The 13,358-nt window shown below is 68.3% G+C and overlaps 3 protein-coding genes across 5 annotated transcripts; 2 read left to right on the top strand and 1 right to left on the bottom strand.

Moving 5' to 3' along the window:
• Positions 1 to 174: 174 nt before the first annotated feature.
• Positions 175 to 804, bottom strand: LOC309597985 (claudin-4-like; the record flags this gene model as incomplete). Its single annotated transcript, XM_082328047.1, has 1 exon — positions 175 to 804. The coding sequence occupies one exon, from the start codon at positions 802 to 804 to the stop codon at positions 175 to 177; it is 630 nt and encodes a 209-aa protein (XP_082184173.1).
• Positions 805 to 8,160: 7,356 nt separating this feature from the next.
• Positions 8,161 to 8,805, top strand: CLDN3 (claudin 3; the record flags this gene model as incomplete). Its single annotated transcript, XM_082328025.1, has 1 exon — positions 8,161 to 8,805. One exon carries the CDS (start codon positions 8,161 to 8,163, stop codon positions 8,803 to 8,805), a length of 645 nt encoding a protein of 214 aa, XP_082184151.1.
• Positions 8,806 to 10,507: 1,702 nt separating this feature from the next.
• Positions 10,508 to 13,135, top strand: ABHD11 (abhydrolase domain containing 11). Of its 3 annotated transcripts, none has more exons than XM_082328139.1 (6): positions 10,508 to 10,620; positions 10,953 to 11,088; positions 11,186 to 11,359; positions 11,755 to 11,921; positions 12,152 to 12,333; positions 12,636 to 13,135. In XM_082328139.1, the coding sequence occupies exons 1-6, from the start codon at positions 10,564 to 10,566 to the stop codon at positions 12,772 to 12,774; spliced, it is 855 nt and encodes a 284-aa protein (XP_082184265.1). In that variant the 5' UTR covers positions 10,508 to 10,563; the 3' UTR covers positions 12,775 to 13,135. The 3 variants fall into 3 exon arrangements, with proteins under 3 accessions (XP_082184265.1, XP_082184263.1, XP_082184264.1); XM_082328137.1 differs by having other exon boundaries at positions 11,751 to 11,921; XM_082328138.1 differs by having other exon boundaries at positions 11,182 to 11,359.
• The last annotated feature ends 223 nt before the right edge of the window (positions 13,136 to 13,358 follow it).

The raw sequence follows: 13,358 nt of genomic DNA, 5'->3' as shown, positions 1-13,358 counted from the left end.
CCCGGTGAACAAAGGCAGCTCTGTCTGCCCTCCCTGCCCTGGCACCTGGCCCTCCCCGCCCCGGCACCCAGCCAGCCCCCAGCCCGGCCGGGGGGGGTCCATGGGCCAGGGGTGCCCCAGGAGGTCCCGGCTCCCCGGTGAGGCTGGGGGGCGTCCAGGTGGGCGCAGCGGCTCCTAGACGTAGTTGCTGGCTGGAAGCGAGCGAGCAGCCGTAAACTTGGCAGAGTAGGGCTTCTCGCCCCGGGGGGGGCAGGTGCAGCAGAGGATCCCCCCCCCCAGCAGCAGGAGGGTGGAGGCCGCCCAGCCCACGTAGAGGGATGACCCCAGGTCCCGCTTCTGGGAGTCGGTGACCAGCGGGTTGTAGAAGTCCCGGATGATGGTGTTGGCCGACCAAGAGATGGGGATGAGGATGAGGATGCCAGCGACGATGAAGATGATGCCGGAGAGGATCATGACCTTGGCTTTGGCAGTGTCGTCCTCCACACAGTTGGTGCACTTGCCGCCGGCAACGGCGAGCAGGGTACCCAGGATGGCCAAGACGATGGCTACCACCACCATGGCGCGGGCGGCTTGCAGGTCTTGCGGCAGGGCCAGCATGGAGTCGTAGACCTTGCACTGTATCTGCCCCGTGCTCTGCACCACGCAGTTCATCCACAGCCCTTCCCAGATGATCTGGGCCACCACGATGTTGTTGCCAACGAAGGCCGTCTCCCGCCACATGGGCAACGCGCAGCAGAGGATGGAGGCCAACCAGCCGATGACGGAGAGGGCAATGCCCAGCACCTGTAGTCCCATGGAGGCCATCGTTCGCTGCCTGCACCCCTGCCCTCCTCCCGCAACGCAGTGCCGGCTGCCAGGACCATGGCAGGCATTATATGCCTTTGCTGAGGGAGGAGCGCCGGCCGCCGCCGCCGTCCTGCCGCCGGCACCGGATGGAGGGGTAAAACCAGTTTCCCGGGATTCCTCCGCTTGCATTTCTCCCCGCAGCGATGACACTTAATATCCTGGCTGCTCCCATGGAGGAGAACGCAGGGGACCGGGATCAGGCCACCCAGGCGCAGCAGTGTGCCCCACTGCTGCCCGTGGGCAGGCAGGAGATGCCAAGGGCAGCCGCCAGGGCTCAGCCTGGGATGCCAAAGGGGAAAAGCCAGTGTCCAGCCATCGGGATGTCTCTGCTGTCGCCACCAGTGCCTCCTGCTCCATCACTTGGATGGGGTCCCTCCATGCTTTCGTGCCTCAGTTTCCCCCCAGCTCATGGGGCGGCTGCTCCGGCAGCGGTCCAGCCTCCGGCCCCCCATGGCCCTGTGCCGGGGAGCAGCATGCCGTCCCTGCCCCGCTGCCGGGCTCCGTGCCCAGCAGGACACAAGCGGCTCTTGTTTGTTCCTTGGCATCCATACCAGCTCTTCCCAGCCCTCCATCAGGCCTCGGGCAGGAGGTGTCACCACCCAGACCCACAAACCGGTTGGAGCGGCTGCCGGCTCCCCATGGAGGAGAGACGGCGCTGCCTGGGGCAAGGGGGGGGCAGACCCCAAAACCCACCCCACCTTGTGCTCCACCGCTGAGCCGGCGTTCACACGGCAGCCCTCGGTCCCAGCCCTACCGATGTCCTGCTGCCTGCGCTGCCTGCGCTGCCTGCGCTGCCTGTGCTGCCTGCACTGCCGGCCAGGCTCAGTGGGTCCGGGCTGCGGTGGGCAGAGGTGGCCTCGAGGTGGCCCAGTGCCAGCACTGCCCCAGTGGGGACCGGGGTGCCAGGCGCAGGCAGGGCAGAGGGGCTGGCAGGGCCATGTGGGGCTGGCAGCATTTTGGCACAACCAGCCGTACCCGCTGGCCACGCTCTGCCGATGCCAACACTGATGCCAATGCTTCGGGCGCTGCCTGACCTCTCCTCCTTTGATCCACGAGCCCCTGCACACATCCCCTCCGCCTTCCCTCCAAAGTCCCGCATCCACACAGGCACAGCATGAGGCCAGACCGACCGCAAAGACGGACAGATGGACACTGCACCATTCCCCCACCCTGGCTTAATCCCGGGCCTCTGAAAAAGATAACAGGGCCTGAGATAATCTTAGTTTTTCCAAACGCTGGGGTTACCGATACGATCCAATCACTTGTGCTAATATTTTGGTGTGATGGGCTCTAGAGCTGTCGCTGCCCGCGCCGGGATGTCCCCGGGCATCGCGCCCTAACGCGGTGGGATGAGCCGGGTGCTCCAGGCACCGTGGTGCCATGAGGACGCCAGCAGCGCCTGGGCTGGGGGCGCCGGTGCCCGGTGCGGCAGGAGCGGGCAGGGCAGAGCCCAGGCACTTGGGGACTCGGGTCTCGCTGCAGACCCTGACCCGCAGGGACGAGCCAGGATCCTGCCTGCCCAACCTGTGCCGGAGGAGCCACCCAGTCCGTCTGTCCTGCCGGAGTGCCCGCATTGCTCACATACCGGCATGCCCTGGGTGGGCCGGAGCCTCGCGGTCAAGGGCTCCCTTTCATCTGCAGGGCTCTGAGGCATCGCCGCCGGGGCCGGACTCTGCCTGAGGCTGAGCGTGGCTTTCACTTCCCAGCCGGCTGCCGTAACCACCAAATTATTTGGGGTTGGAGAGAGGCACGCGCCCATGTGTGCGTGCGCCTCGCATGGGCCATGTCCCCGCAGGCAGGTGGGGCCGTGCCTCCGGGCTGGGGACAAATGGCAAGGTGGGGACAGGGACTGCTCCACGCATGGAGCATCAAACGCCCGAGCCGCTCACGCTCCCCCTCGGAGGCAGAGCAGGCGCCAGCACGGCCCTCCGACAGCCAATTACTGTAATTAAAGCCGGAACGTGACATACATTCAAACTGGCGGCTGCCACCCAGAAACAGCCCCCGTGCCCGTCCCCACGTCCCCCAGCAGTGCACTGCCGGCCAGCACAGCCAGCCCCGTGTCCCCGGCACTGCTGGCCAGCAGGACAGACGGACACAGGCTCGGCGGGGAGCGGAGGAGCAACCTCTGACCCTTGGGGCAGCACCCTGTCCCCAACGCGCGTGGAGCCGAGCGCCTCGGCACGCACGGACGCCAGCCCCACAGCCCTGGCCCAGCTGCCCACGCCCGGGTGCATCCCGCAGGACCTCAACCCCAGCTTCGTCCCAGTGCCACCTGCAAGGGGACATGGCGCAGGGGCGTGCCGTGATGGGACCACAGCCTACCCGCTGAGCAGAGAGCTCCTCCACCCCAAAATGGAGTGCTCGTCCCATCCCGAGCTGTCACTACCTGGTACCCGCCCCAGCACCCAGCCGCGTGTGGGAGCCCTGCCCTGAATCCAGCAGGATTTGCTGGACCCATCCAGTCCCTGCTACACCACACTCTAACGGGGTTGCTGAGGGCAGAGCTCGCATCCCAGCACATCAACCCCCGGCCTTTCGTGTCTCGGGAAACACCCTCTGCCAATCGGGACGATTCATCGGGATGGGGACATGTCGCAGCCCCACGGCTGGCAGCGAGGCCATCCCCAGGCACGGAGGTGGCATTAAACCCGGTGTCACTGCGATGCCGGGCACCGCCGGGTGCACAGAGGAGGCTGCGCCGCCCTGACCTCGCACAGGGCAGAGGACACCCCGCAGGGAGAGGGCTCGGGGCACGAACCCTCCGCCAAAGGGCTCGGGGACATCCCCACCCCGGACACGGGTGACATTCCCACCTCACGCACACACCCAGCACCGGCTCAGCCCCGTGCTGCTGAGCCGAGAGCCCCTCATCCCCCAGCACCCATGCACAAACTCGCCGCTCTGGCTACCTCGAGGTCCCGAAAAGGCGGGTGACACTTGCCGGCAAGCAGCGATCCGCTGGGATCTCCGGCTTCACCTCCACCAAGCAAGGCACGGCCGCCAGCCTTCCCGCCCAGCTGCCGGTGGCTGGGGATTAGTTACTGGCAGGCTGGAGACTGAATGTTCCCAAAAAAAGTCCTTGCCCAACATAAAACCCCCCTGACCGGCTCAAATATGCAGAGTCAGGTTGTTTCCCGCTATGGGAAAGCAAAGTCTTATCGGCTCGGCAGGAGAGGAGCCGTGCGCAGGGAGCTGCGGGGTCCCCGGGGGGACGCAGCCACTGCTCAGCGAGACCTGCTGCAAGAAATGGGACCTTCGGCCCGAAGTCACTCCGAAAATAAAAGCCCAGCCCAATTTGCGGAGCAACAAGCGGCTCTGAAGGGGGAAAATATGCCCAAGTGCTGCCGAGGTGGTTGTCAAAGGGATGGGGGAGACGACGGCCACGGCTCAGGAAGGGGGATGCGAGCGGTGCCATGGGGGTCCCCCCGCGGGCGATGCTCGGAGGAAGCGGGATGCTGCGGCAAAGCCCTGGGGAAGCCGATCTGAAGCCGTCGAGGTGGGGATGCCCTGGGCATGCTGAGATTTCGGGCGTCCCGGCATCCCCTGGGCGAGCCGCCAGCCCCCTGCCACGTCCCACCGGACCGTGCCCCCCGCCGCCCCCCAGCTCCCTGTGTGCCGGCCGGGCGCCGACGCTGCCGGCTGCTCCGTCCCCGCCCCGCCGGCAGACAGAGCTACCATTGATGCTCAGAGCCGCCTTACCTGCTCTCCGTCGTCGCCGAAGGGGCTTCAACAATGGGCTGCCTGTGTGCCCTGGCCGGGGCAGAGCCAGCAGCCCCACGCCTGAAATATAAGCAGCCGAGGCAGCATTTACCGCCCCAGCCCAGCTCCCCCGGGGGGGAAACGTGCCGTCACTCCCGAGACCGCAGAGGAGGGGGAACACCCCAAACGTGAGCGGGACGCAGCCCCGCGGTGCCCGGGGTGGTTTCTGCCGTCACCTCCTGCTCGCCCCCGGGGTGCTGGGTGCGCAGTGGGGATGGGGGATGCCTGCGGTGGGTGTCCCCCCCACCACCAGCGCAGTGTCTTTCCCGCAGCACGGGCCACCAAATGGGCAATGCTCCCGTGACTGCGGTCTGGGGTCACCATGTCACCGGGGGGGGCAAACCTGTCCCTGTGTGGCTCCGTGTGGCCCCACCCCACCTTGTCCCCATCCCGGGGGACCTGCTGTGGGTGATGCTCCCCATCCCGTCCCAGCTGTGGGGGGAGAGCAGAGGGGCTTCACCAGGGTGGGGGACGCAGCAGCAGGAGGGATGGGGATGCTCCCAGGACACTTGCAGGGTCGCTGGCCCTGCTCGGCTGTTTTCGGTAAACACCGGCAAGCCGGTTTGCTCGCCACAAGAATGCATCCTGAAGCACGTGGCGGCAGCCGGCACCCCGAAACCCCGGTGATTTGCCCCTTCCTCCGTCGTGAGTCAGGCGGCAGCGGCTGCCCCGGGCCGGCGCGACACTGTGCGTAGCCTGTACTTTGGGCAATTTGGGGTGACGACGTGGGGACGCGGCGTGTGGGGCTCTGATTGCAGGGTTGGGGGCTGCGGCGCTCCGCCTGCCCTGTCTCACCCCACCCCTGCCCCAGTAGCCCCTACCCCAGGGGTATCCCCACTGCCCCACATACCTGCCTGGGGTATCCCCTCTTCCCCTGCCCCACATCTCTACCTGAGGGTATCCCCCCGCCCCATACCCCTACCTGGGGTATCCCCGTTGCCCCATAGTCCTACCTGGGGTGTCCCCCTGCCCCACACCCCTACCTGGGGTATCCCCCTTTCCCCCCACCCCTGCCTGGGGTGTCCCCCTGCCCCACACCCCTACCTGGGGTGTCCCCATTGCCCCCCCACCCCTGCCTGGGGTGTCCCCCTGCCCCACACCCCTACCTGGGGTGTCCCCATTGCCCCCCACCCCTGCCTGGGGTGTCCCCTGCCCCACACCCCTACCTGGGGTATCCCCCTTTCCCCCCACCCCTGCCTGGGGTGTCCCCCTGCAGCCGTGTGTGTCTGTGCCGCTGCGGGTGCACGTGCTGGTGTATCTGCAGCCGTGCCTGTGCCGTGGGCACCCACAATGCCGTCGCGTGCCTGTTTGCCTCTGTCTGTGCGCATGTGTCTGTCTGTCTGTCTGTCTGTGCAGCTGCATGTCTGGGTGTCCCTACCGGCAGAGGGGGTGTGAGTTTGCGGGTGCGTGTGTGTGTGTGCATTTGTGCGCCTGTGCGCACCCGCACCCCGGGGCCGCTGGCACAGCCCTGCCTGAGGTGTGCGCTGCCGGCACCCCTGTCTGCGGACCTGGGGGGCCCTCGACCAGCCCGGACCCCGCTCTGTTTGGGGGTGCCGGTGTCGTGCCAGCAGCACCCCAGCAGCCACACCCTGTACCCACCATCACCTGCCAGCAGCACTGGCATCGCAGGCACCCCAAAGTGCCCCCAAGGGCCGGGACCCCCAGCACCCCCAGGGGCAAGGGCACAAGGCCCTGGGGTGCCGCTTGCAGGGGCTCCCCCTCAGCAGCACATACGGGGTCACCCCTGGGTACCCCCACAGACACCAACCCCGGCTGTGGGGGGCTTGGGGTGCCCTTGGCGGGGTGATCAGGGTACAATGGGGTGGCAGAAGCCCACCTGGCCAGGTACAGGGGGTATCGGGGTGCCATGGGGTGACAGAAGCTCACCCGGCCAGGTACAGGGGGTATCGGGGTGCCATGGGGTGACAGAAGCCCACCCGGCCAGGTACAGGGGGTATCGGGGTGCCATGGGGTGACAGAAGCTCACCCGGCCAGGTACAGGGGGTATCGGGGTGCCATGGGGTGACAGAAGCTCACCCGGCCAGGTACAGGGTATTTTGGGGATGCCACGGGCTGGCAGAGGCTAACCTGGCTGGATACGGGGTATTGGGGTGTCAGAGTGGTGGAGCTCAGACACAGGGTGCTGCAAGGGGCCGGAGGCCAACCCGGATGGATACGGGGTGCTGGGGTGACATGGGGTGACAACAGCCGACCCAGCCAGATATGAGGTTTAGAGGCTGACCCCGCTGGCTACGGGGGTTCAGGGGGCTGCAGGGCAGCAGAAGCCGACCCAGCCAGATACGGGGGTTCGGGGCGCTGTGGGGCATCCGAAGCCAACCCCCCCAGCTATGGGGTGTTGGGGTGCTGTGGGGTACAGCCAGGCGGACGCGGGGCTCCCCCCATCGCAGACCTCGGGTGCCCGAGCAGGGAGGGCTCCCTCCACGGCGCCAGCTGCCAGCATCCCGCCGCGCTCTTGAGTAGTTAATAAGTTGTAGGGGAGATTTCAGTGCAGGCAGGGAACAGGCAGGAGCAAGCCTGCGTCCGTCCGGCGGGGGCCAGCGACCACATTCCTGGGGCGGGGGGGGAGCTGGAAATGCCGGCACCGCCGCCAGCATGCAGAGTTGGGGGGCGGTTGATGGGGGACACACATGCACCCCACAGCCGCCGCTGCCAGGTCTGAGCGTGACCGCTGGCAGCCTGCCTGCACCTGCCTTGGTTTATTTTTTTCCCTTCGCTCGCTCGGGTTGGTAGGGAGACGCTGCCGGGGCAGTTACGTGCGTTATCTGTTTCCTTCAAGGCCAAAATATTTGAGCAGGATGAGTAAAGATATTTGTCATCTGGTCGGGGATCCCCACCGGCGCTCCCTGCCCCGCAGGGTGGGAGCAGGACGGGGGCCGGGCAGGGGGTCTCCCCCCACCCCCCCGCCTCCCGCTCCCACCCTGCCGAGCAGGGAGCACCCATGGGTCCCCTGGGACGGCGGTGCCGAAACAACAAGCATCCCGGCACGGCGAAGGGGTTGCACTTTGCACGGCGATGCAAAGGTGCCCGGCACTTGCCAAACCCCGGTTAAACGTGAGTGCTGATAAGACGCTCCAGAAATAAACCAAACCCTGACCCGCTGGCACCTCCGGGGCGGGGGGGAATGGCGAAGCCGAGGGATTTCCAGGTCCCCAAAGGGGGTTCGGTGGCTCCGAACGAGCATGGTGGCCGTGCTGCCCGGTATCCATCACCCCGAAACCCAGAGGACGGCCTTGGCAGGTGGCGTCTCTCCCCCTCCCGCCCTTCTCCGGTAACCCGGCGCCATCTCTGCAAACAAAGGGGAGGGTGTGGGACACGGGTGACGGTGACGGAGGAGCGGGAGAGGAGCGTCCAGCAGCGAAACCCCACCCCGGGCGGGCACTTGAGCCGGCCCCGCCAGCCCTTATAAGCGCAGGTGCACCCAGGTGTAAGCTGATCCCCCAAGGGCTGCGAGCGGCGACGGGTGACGGCGACGGTTTCGGTCTGTGGGTTCTTCTCCGCCATCGCCTGGAGCGCGGCAGCTAACCGGCCACCATGTCGATGGGGCTGGAGATCGGCGGGGTGGCCTTGTCGGTGCTGGGTTGGTTGTGCACCATCATCTGCTGCGCGTTGCCCATGTGGAGGGTGACGGCCTTCATCGGCAACAACATCGTGACGGCGCAGATCATCTGGGAAGGGCTGTGGATGAACTGCGTGGTGCAGAGCACGGGGCAGATGCAGTGCAAGGTCTACGACTCCATGCTGGCCCTGCCGCAGGACCTGCAAGCCGCCCGCGCCCTCCTGGTGGTGGCCATTGTCTTGGCCGTCCTGGGTTTACTGGTGGCCATCGTGGGCGCCCAGTGCACCCGCTGCGTGGAGGACGAGAGCACCAAAGCCAAGATCACCATCGTCTCCGGCGTCGTCTTCATCCTCTCCGGCGTCATGACCCTCATCCCCGTCTCCTGGTCGGCCAACACCATCATCCGGGATTTCTACAACCCGCTGGTGCTCGACGCGCAGAAGCGGGAGCTGGGCACCTCGCTCTACGTCGGCTGGGCGGCCTCCGCCCTCCTGCTGCTGGGGGGGGCCCTGCTCTGCTGCTCCTGCCCCCCCAAAGACGACAGGTACCCCACCGGCAAGGTGGCCTACTCCGCCCCGCGCTCCGCCGTCACCAGCTATGACAAGAGGAACTATGTCTGAGCCCCCCCAGAACCCCCCGGCACCCCCCGACATCCCACCCCCCCACCCCGGGACCCTCATCACCCTCCACGGGGACTGGGGACGACGGCACCGGGTCAGGGACGGGGAGGGGGGTGCGAAGGAGGGGACGGGGACGGCCGCGGGGTCAGGGCCGGGCTGTGTAAATAGAGACAGTTTCGGTTGAACACGAGGCGGTTTCGGGTCGGCGGGAGAAGCGGCGCCCGGCGTGGCCCTGCCCGCGCCGATGGGACAGGATGGGGACGGGGATGGGGACGGTGCCCCCCCCCCCAGTGCGTTCCCCCCCATCGCCACCGGCCGGGCACCGTCTGTCCCTGTTACGCGTGGTCTGTATCGGTTACATTTGTCAATAAAGGTGTCCTGTTTTGGTAGCCTCAGTATCCTTGGAATGGGGGGGCAGGATCCCACCGGGTACTGGGAGGGGGGACCGGGGCAACGTCCCCCCCCTAAGGAGCAATCAAGCCCCCTCCGCTACGGCAGCGGATCTGGGGACGGGGGTCTCACACCGCAGCCCCTCTTCCCCCCCGCCAGCCCGGGGGGGTCTCTGCTCGGGGAGGGCCGGTGGCCCCCCTGCCCGTTCGGGGCAGCTTTCTGGCAGCCGTCGGGGTGGGAGGCAGCGGAGCAGCCGCCGAAATCCGGCAGCGGCACTCCCTGCCTGTGCGGTCCAAAGTCTGGCTCTGCGGAGGGGAACACGGGGCGCTTCCCCCCCACCCCAAGAGCAGCAGCTGGGGCGAGGCCGCCTTGCACAACCGCTCCCGCCGCCTCGGCACGGCCCATCGGCACGGCACGGCGTGGCATGGCACCCGCCTTCCCTGCCACGCTCCAGCGGGCAGGGACAAAGGGGGAAGGAGCCGCTGCAGGTGCATGGCCAGATCCTGCGCTGCCCACAGCCGAGCAGGCAGCAGGGCCGAGCAGGCAGCAGGGCCGAGCAAGCTCACCAGCTGCCTGCAACCTGCCCTGGGGCTGCCTGAACCCGCCCTGGGGCTGCCTGAACCCACACTGGGGCTGCCTGAACCTGCTCTGGGGCTGCCTGAACCCGCTCTGGGGCTGCCTGAACCCGCTCTGGGGCTGCCTCAATCTGCACTGGAGCTGCCTCAACCTGCCCTGGAGCTGCCTGCAACCTGCCCTGGGGCTGCCCGAACCTGCGCCGGGGCTGCCTGAACCTGCACCGGGGCTGCCTGCAACCTGCCCTGGGGCTGCCTGAACCTGCCCTGGGGCTGCCTCAACCCGCACTGGGGCTGCCTGAACCCGCACTGGGGCTGCCTGAACCTGCCCTGGAGCTGCCTGCCCCGCTGCCTGCTCAGGGGCCTGGAGCAGCTTTTGGGAAAGCGCTGCCTACGGGCAGGCGGCCGGTTTTGCTGCCCTTGGCCTTGGATGCAGCTGCAGGCAGGAGCAGGCAGGCGGCCTGCCCGGCTCGCCCCCCCCCGCCCCGGGCCCCACCGCGCCCGGCTGCCCCTCGCTCCGCCGGCAGCCGCCATAAGGACCGGCAGCGCACGGGCAGGGCGGCCGGGCCCGGCGGGGCTCGGCGGGCAGGGCGCGGGCAGGGCGCGGGCAGGGCGCGGGCAGGCCACAGCCGGCGGGAGGAGGAGGGGCGCCCTCCCGCCGCCAGGGGGCGCCCGCCGCCGGCGCCGGCAGCGCGGCAGGGGCGGGGCCTCCCGCCGGCACTGCGTCACGGCCCGCCGCCGCCGCCGCCGCCGCCGCCATGATGCTCCGCCGGTTGCCCGGCGCCCGCGCCCCGCCATGGCGGCCGCGCCCCCCCCCGCCGCCCGCCGCCGCCGCTGCCCGCTCCGTGGTGACGTAAGCGCCCGGCCGCGCGCGGGGCGGGGGCGGCGGGAGGGGGTCCTGAGGGGAGGGGCGGGGCCGTTACTCAGGGTTGGGCCACGCCCCCCCGAGTTAACCCCGCCCCCAGGGGCCGGGCTCGCCTGTGGGCACCGGTACGCAGGCCCCGCCCCCTGGCCGTGGCCCCGCCCCCCGAGCGTGCCCCCGCCCCCAAGCCCCCCCGCCACCCCACCCTCCGTGCCAGCAGGGCAGCCCTTGGCTCCACCCCACCTCTGGCCACGCCCCCGCACGGGCACGCCCCCACACGCCCCGCCCCCTGCCCCGCCCCCACGCGCCCCTCTCGCCCGCAGAGCCGTGCCGCTGGCCCACGCCGAGCTGGGCTCCCGCGGGGACCGGCCGCCCCTGGTGCTGCTCCACGGGCTCTTCGGCAGCCGCGGCAACTTCCAGACGGTGGCCAAGGCGCTGGTGCGGCGCGGCAGCGGCCAGGTGGGGCCCCGGGCGCGGGGAGCAGGCCGCGGCGCCCCACGGAAGGGGGCGACGGGTGGGCGATGCCCGGCGAGACACGGTGCCCCTGCCCAGGCAGGTGCTGACGCTGGACGCCCGGAACCACGGCGGCAGCCCCAGCAGCCCGCTGATGACCTACGAAGCCATGAGCCTGGATGTGCAGCACCTCCTGAGCCGCCTGGGCATCGCCAAGTGCATCCTGCTGGGACACAGCATGGGCGGCAAGACCGCCATGACGCTGGCCTTGCAGCGGGTCGGCAGGCGCAGGGCGCCCGGGGCAGCGGGAGGCTGTGGGAAGGGGGGTGGCACCCGTGGGGGCCGTTCACCAGTGCCAGCCATGCCCATCACCCCACGGGGGGTGGCTTTTCTCCGTGGCAGTCTGGGGTGCTGTCCCGCTCAGAGCTGTAAGCAAGGAGCGAGTCTCTGAAGCCCACGCTCTGCCCCATCCCTCCGGCACCGATGGCAAGGGAGCTCAGAGATCTCCCTCGCCGAGACACAGGGACTCGGGGAAGGGCACGTGGAGCTCTCCGCTGAGGCAGGAGGGAGCTAAAAGCCTCCAGGGAGTCTGGGTGGGAGCGGAGCCCTGTGCCCGGTGCCGCTGGGGAGACCTTGGCTGGCACCCATCTGCCCTGTTGTGTCCCCAGCCAGACCTGGTGGAGCGCCTCATCTCTGTAGACATCAGTCCCGTCTCAACCGCACCCGTCTCCGAATTCTCTGCCTACATCTCTGCCATGAAGTCGGTGAAGATCCCGGATGGTTTGTCCCGCTCTGCAGCCCGCCAGCTGGCTGATGATCAGCTGCGTCCCGTAGTCCAGGTAGGAAATCCCACTCCTTGGATGGGGTTTCCACTCCCAGCCTGCCCCTGGGACCGGAGCACAGGGCGTTAGGGCCACGGTCCCAGCGGGACTCTTTCCCGGGACATCTTGCCGGGGCAGGGGCGATGGGGAGACGGGCAGAAGAGGGTGGAGGGGAGGACAGAGGGAGCCAGGACATCTTGTGGGCTTGTTGCTCTTACGGAAGAGTGTCCGCTTCCCTTTTGTGGCAGCTCCCGCAGCTGAGACAGTTCCTCCTCACCAACCTGGTGGAGGTGGAGGGCCGCTACGTCTGGCAGGTGAACCTGGAGGCTATTTCCCACCACTTGGCAGATATCATGAATTTCCCCGTCTTCCACAAGCCCTATCCTGGCCCTGCACTCTTCCTGGGAGGATCCAACTCGCCCTATATCAGGTGGGACCGGAGAGAAGCGGTTCGAAGTCTGCGGGTTGACCTCTTGCGCTCTTCTGCGGCTCTCCAGGGTGGGAGGAAGCCCCCGAGATGGGGAAGATCCTGGAGCGAGCTCTGTGCCTCCAGCAGCCGGTGACAGCAATGCACCAGAGAGCGAGGGGGAACCTGGGGGCAGCCCCGGGCTTTCCCAGCAGGAAAAGGGGATGTGGTTGGACCTGGGACTTCCCTCTGCCTGGGGAGGGTGAGGGAAGGCAGCTGGGCGGACCCTGACCACGCTTCCCGTGGCGTGTTCCCTTGTCCCGCAGCTCCAAAGACTACCCGGAGATCCAGCGCCTCTTTCCCAAGGCGGATATCCAGCACATCCAAGGTGCAGGCCACATAGTCCATCAGGATAAATTTGAAGAATTCATCACTGCTGTCCTCAATTTCCTGCCCCCGCCGTAGCGCCGGGGACCAGGGTTTCTGCAAGCGCCGTGTGGGACCTGAGGAGCTGCGGGCGGTGACGAGGGGCGCTGTGAGAAGGGGCTCGGCCTGCACCGGCTGCCCGCCTTGCAGCCCGATCCCGCCTGCCAGGCCTTCTCCCACCCCGGGTGGCCTGGAGCCGGAGCGGAGAGGCACCTCCGTCCCGCTGAGCTCTCCTGCCACCTCCCAGGGACGCGGGGTGGCACCGGCCCGGTGACACGGCCTGTCCTGCCTGCGCTGGAGCGTCTCGGACACTAGGAGGGGGCAGGAGAACCCCCTCGTTTTCCTGCTGCCAGACCCCCTGGTTGTGGATCTGGCTGTGACTTTGCAGAAGGTGCAATAAAGCGGAATCCATGCCAAGGCGGAAAATGGTTTGGATGTGGCTGTGGGGGACAGGGAGGGCGGTGGTGGGCAGGGGAAGGGGGCGGTGGGAGGTGACAACTGGGCTGGGCCCGTGACGCGCCGAGCTGCGGGAGCCGTGCACATGAGACGCAGGTTTGAGGATCTTTCTTGGCTCCCAGGGGGGAGTCGCGTCCTTCCTCCCCCTCAGGGGGAGCGGGGGGATC

Source organism: Platalea leucorodia (genome assembly GCF_965183815.1).
Source record: "Platalea leucorodia genome assembly, chromosome: 16".
NCBI lineage: Eukaryota > Metazoa > Chordata > Aves > Pelecaniformes > Threskiornithidae > Platalea > Platalea leucorodia.
The sequence above is the reverse complement of the archived record's forward strand: the minus strand, read 5'-3'. Positions and strand labels throughout refer to the sequence as shown.